This window comes from Brienomyrus brachyistius, chromosome 1 (assembly GCF_023856365.1).
Source record: "Brienomyrus brachyistius isolate T26 chromosome 1, BBRACH_0.4, whole genome shotgun sequence".
Lineage (NCBI taxonomy): Eukaryota > Metazoa > Chordata > Actinopteri > Osteoglossiformes > Mormyridae > Brienomyrus > Brienomyrus brachyistius.
Window position 1 is genome coordinate 43,567,337 of NC_064533.1, and position 5,519 is coordinate 43,572,855.

The 5,519-nt window shown below is 41.0% G+C and overlaps 1 protein-coding gene across 3 annotated transcripts; it reads left to right on the forward strand.

Annotated features, from left to right (window-relative positions):
* Window positions 1–209: 209 nt before the first annotated feature.
* On the forward strand, window positions 210–4,957 carry crlf2 (cytokine receptor like factor 2). 3 transcript variants are annotated; one of them, XM_049015945.1, is made up of 7 exons: window positions 210–323; window positions 722–870; window positions 2,491–2,636; window positions 3,242–3,401; window positions 3,789–3,882; window positions 4,135–4,213; window positions 4,525–4,957. In XM_049015945.1, exons 2-7 carry the CDS (start codon window positions 858–860, stop codon window positions 4,732–4,734), a joined length of 702 nt encoding a protein of 233 aa, XP_048871902.1. In that variant the 5' UTR covers window positions 210–323; window positions 722–857; the 3' UTR covers window positions 4,735–4,957. The 3 variants fall into 3 exon arrangements, with proteins under 3 accessions (XP_048871902.1, XP_048871903.1, XP_048871901.1); XM_049015946.1 differs by having other exon boundaries at window positions 247–323; window positions 623–870; XM_049015944.1 differs by having other exon boundaries at window positions 258–870.
* Window positions 4,958–5,519: the final 562 nt, after the last annotated feature.

Sequence of the window (5,519 nt, forward strand, 5' to 3'; positions counted from 1 at the left end):
TCCTACATGTTAGACGAGTGTCACTATAATTAGCAGCAATCTTTTACAACTGCATAAGTATAGGCTAATTAGCAAAGGGCCAAAAAACGCTTAGAAAAACATTAATAAATTCCAGCAAAATGAATATACCAAAATTCTAGTAACGAATTTTACTCAGGTGGTTCCCCGACATCTCGCAGATTAAAAGCAATGATAGACGGCTGTTCTGCAGTTCTAAGAAACTGTAAGACAGTGATTCATAATGGCATCACAGCAGATCTGGGTGTCAGTTTTTTTGCTGATACAATCCTCGCGTGGATGCAAATTTATTTCGACGCACTCAGGTAAAATTTACATTAGTTCACTTTTATAACTGGCAAATTGATTAACATTAAGGAGGTAGCAACATAAAGAGTGCAAGTGAATATTATTGATATCATTTACGGCACAGTTTGACGAAGGACAATTAGACAATTGGTGCAGCTGAACTTGACCTCTTCACGGCAAGTGGCAGTTAAAATTCATTGGGAAATTAACTTGACATTTCAGTTAACTATCTTTGTGTGATATTGTATTCGGTACTGTCATCGGCGTTCATACGAATTATGAAAAGGATAATTACTGTCGGGAACACCACTTTCAGGGATAAAACGAGTGGATTATAAGAATTTGCACGGCAAAGTGTCTGATCAGTCTGCGGTACGAATTCTCTCTTTTTTGTTGCCTTGTTAAATTATTCAAGCTGATTTCACCTGTGCGCTGGTCAAGTGACAGAATTTCCTAACGTTACGTGAGGTGACGGAGCAGCTTCTGCGAAACAGCGAGGCTGCGGATCCCGCTCGGGGCGCCTGTGCCTTGTGTCGCCCGCCGGCGGAGCGATGTACCGACCAGGTAACACGCACTTTACTGACTATTGAAGTCGGAGTCTGGCTAGTCTTTTCTTATAAGTGTCATTTGTGTTCTGAAAATCGGCAAAACGTGGAAATGTAGATATGTATTTAAAACATTTGTTTCCTAATGCATGTAGCCTATTTGTTATGTAGAATTTAGGTGTTTCATTAACTCTAATTTCATTAAATCTAAACTCCGACTGATATATGCACCCCCAGACACATCGAGAATGTGTCACCCTATTCACAAAATGAGCTAATTAAGCTTTAACCAATTATACGGCAGCTAAATAATAGGCTGTAGCCTATGTTTTGTAACAAATTCATATTGTTAGTATATTGTACATGTCCGTAACAGCCTTATATTTTAAAATGTACCTAAAGCAGGAATGAATAAAAAACCTTTTCATCTGTAAAATGTGATCTATCTAAACATTTACCTCCACTTAGACGAGTAAGCCGGAGCCTATAGTAAAGGTGTAAAGGGGCGCGATTAAACGCGTGGGAAAAAATCGCCTTGAAAATGAGCGTCTGATTGAGCGGCGCGGATGATGCGCGACTGTGGAAAAGCCAGAGGATGCAGTGTGAGAATGCGGCGCCTAAACCACTTCAAAGTCGCCAGGAAATTCTGTGTAAAATTGCATAAGCATGAACATGGCCTGCGCAGAATTTTTCATTTCGTGACTGTCGTGGGTTAATGGTCACATTTCCTCGATGTATATTGTGTTATAAACGGGCATGAATGTCATACATCCATACATTGTTCGAACGCTCATATGTATAGTTCGGCCTGAACGCCCTACGATGGATACCCCAACCTTTTCACTGCGGTTGGGGGACTTTTTTTCACAAAAGGAACAAGTTTGTGCTTTCAGCCGAAGGTGTGCAGAGCAGCTGATGTTCACGTTTGATAAACCAAAGCCGATGCAGCTAACTTCGATGAGGATGTTTTACGTGGCGAAAGAGCGTCTTGCATAGAATAACCATAAACCGCCCAGAGTACTCGCTGTAGACTTCCTCTGGAAAGTACAACGTGTAGGTGATTTATTAATGTGTCACATTTTAAAAACCTACTCCTTTGAAGCAGATAAGGTTATACGTATCTTTTGTTCCAGGGAGAGAGGTGTCCTTCTGTGACAAATTCTTTCATAATAACCGACTTTCGCTGTCATAACGAACACTAGAGAATAAACTACTTTATTTCCTGTCCGTCTCAAGTTCTCAATATTCACTTCTGGTTTTAAATATAAATTCAAACATAGTCTTATTGAGTACAGCTCTTGTCACGTACTTTAGGCTTTTGCAACTCAATCAAGAACTGCAAATAATAATTAGTTAAGCTGACTGAATCAGCGTGTATTATTTCATGGTCAGAACCAGCAACCAATTACATTGTTGTGTCATTAATAACGCCTCTGTGTGTGTGCGTGTGTGTGTGTGTGTGTTTCACGGCTCCGACGGCTGTTGGTCATTTGGTTTTCAAATCTGCATTCACAAGATCCCTCCCCATTAAAGATTTCCATTATATGTTGGGGGAAAATGTGATGATCTCAAGAAATATGGACTCACACACTTCTGACTTTCTCTACCTGCCCTGGAAAAAATGCATGCGTTCTTTCAGATATCAATTCGAGTAAAATACAGCTGACTATAAGAAACACGACGGACTCCATAGTAGCAGAGTGGAATAATCCACAGCCCAGGACTGGTGACCTTTGCTACTCCTCCAATGTACAGTTCAGGAGCCTGACAGATGGCAAGTGGGAGGTAAGCTGCACTTTCCCTTCTGTTAGAAACGACTTCATATGTAGGATGATTTAAACATTTTTTTTTGCATGGAATATTTCTACAATTTTACATTATTGCTAATACGGTCAAAGGAGTGCTGGCAAGAAGCTTGTGTTTATAGGTGAGCGTGTGCACACTTCCCAGCCATGCTTTGAGCTTTGAAAGCCTTAGAAATCCCAAATAGAACATTTATTTGAACATGACAGTGCCACCACCTAGTGATAATTCACATCAAGTATACATTATTACATCATAACTAAATAAACACATTTTAGTTAGTGCCTTTCCATCACAGGTCCTATGCTCTATAACGGGGTTCTTCAAATCTGGACTTAGATTCCAAATCCAGGCCTTGTTTTCAGTTCTCCCAGGTAGTTAGTTTAATAATGACTGATTCTGATTGGTCACTGGCTTCACACCTGACTCACAGGTAAATGAAGGCTGTTAAACCAGCAGTGCTGGAACCCCGAGGACCGTGATTTGAGTAATAGGGCTCTATAAGAACATTCCAGCCAGAAGGATTAGTAATGAGCTCCTTTTCTGCCCTCAAGCGGTGATTTTTGCCGTATCCTTGCCTTATGTAGGGGTTGGAAGTTCCTGGGTTCTCCTACACCTTGCCCAGTCCAAACTGGAGGAAGAGCTATGCGTTTAGAGTGAGGATGAAGTACAGCTGCTCCCCAATAGGGCCTTGGAGTCAGTGGACGCTGGAGAAGTGGTGGAACAGTACATCACCACCTTCTGAAGGTGACCTTTACATCCATCTCCTGGTTTTAGGATTAACACGCATCCAGCCCTTAGGGCATTTAATAGCCGAACACAGAATACTGGGTTTTCGCAGTGGTGTCGAGAACAGGATCATGACCCACCTGAAACAATGGAGTTTCAGTTACGGAGGGAGATTGATGACTATTCAGTGGGGCACCAAAATGATGGTCATACAATTATGGTAAATTGCACCCAAACTTAGAAGGAACCCTCAAGCCAAGCTGAAGACTTTCATTCTGAGCTTGGCAGCTTCATTCTCAGCACATATGAATGCAGATGCTTTGTTCATGTGAGGTACAACGTGCATTAAGCCCAGGCCAGTGCAGTACCATTATAAAGTGATGCATCTCTCTTTTCTCCCCACAGCTCGGCATATGGACACAAACCACGGCATTTTGACTTCTCTCATTCTCATACCCTTCATCGCTTTCTTGCTGTTCTGCCTGTTTTCAGAAAAGTGGCAAGTGTCTTCAAGTTATGTTTTTCTGCTTAAGTCGTGCATTTATCTAAAGGGGACGCTCTCTGCTTATCTAAAATCTCATGAAAACAAGTTTTGTGTATCGTGCCATTCGTGCATGTTGAATATGTGCTGTATTTTCAAACCGGGAAGCCGGTGCGCTGCAGACAATGTTTATTTTTCTGCGAAATGCAGCAGATAAGATGAAGTGATAGAAGGCAAACTGACGTGACGACATTGTGACTTTCTCTTCAGGATAAAAAGAAAATGCATTTCTCAAGTCCCTGACCCAAAGAACATAGTCAGTCGCCTGTTGACCATTGACGAGTCTCAGGTTTGAATCTGTCGAATATACATTCATTATAAGTGGCTTGATGAGATTTCCATTCCTCCACAGTTCATATCACGGCATAACTGTAACGCCAAGTTTACTTTTCTTTCGTATAGTTTTCTACATACTGTGTACTTTCCCCCCAAATGGGTGTCTTTCAAAATCTATTCAGTTTGCTCTGCAGCAATGGAAAATGCAATTTATACGCAAGTATAGAGATAAGCTATCTTATAGCAGTAGGTTTTGTTTCCATCTGTGTGTTTTTCTTCGGGATTTCACCTGAAAATGACGTTCCTCTTGATCTCTGCTTGCAGCTGTGGAACAGCCTGGAAAACCGCTACATGGACTGTATGACGGCGGACATCGAGATTGTTCCCTCAAAGGGGGAAGATGGCGGAGACCCCAGAGGGGCAGTCTGCACCGAGGGGTCCACGCTGGTCCCAACAGTGGTGTCCAGTGAAAGCAGTTGCTCCCCTAGAGATTGTGGCCATAGCCCTGTGCACAGTGCCTATGTCTACCTGTAAGGGGGCGTCGTGTCACGTCACATGACACAGTGCTGCCACCACTCTTTCCCGGGAGTGGGATGCAGTCTAGGAATCGCCAGGTCACTGTGGCTTTGCCCTTGCCTCTTTAGATGTCACACCTGATTGGCCAGTAAGTCAGCTGGGTGGTTTGACAGCACTCAGTAGTTATTCACTATTATCACATTTAGCATTTACAAATAATTTGCTTTATACTTGCTTTATACAAATCATGGAAAATAAATGTATATGTCGATCATGCTGTCCATCGTGTATTGAAATGTTACCAAGTTTTTTTTTTTTGTGAAGGGGGTTGTCATCAGTTTTTTTTTAAAAAACCAAACCGGCCAAACTGAGGATCGTACCAAGGTATTTCAGGTTGCGACATACACATACACTAATCTCTTAGTCATTTAACTTTCTCCGCCTTGTATTCCCGTGAATGTGTCTTTGCGTTGAGTGAAATCCTATAATGGATCAAAAGAGGGCAGTGTTGCATCCTGATTTCCATTGAACACTAAAAACACTCAGCGATATATATATATATATATATACACATACACATACACACACATACATACACATATACATACATATATACACACACACACTAATATATATATATATATATATATATATATATATATATACACACACACACATATATATACATACACACACACACACACATTATATATATATATATATATATATATATATATATATATATATATATATAAGACAAGATGTAGGTTGATATGAAGGCTGGTTTAAAGATGAATGTGCAC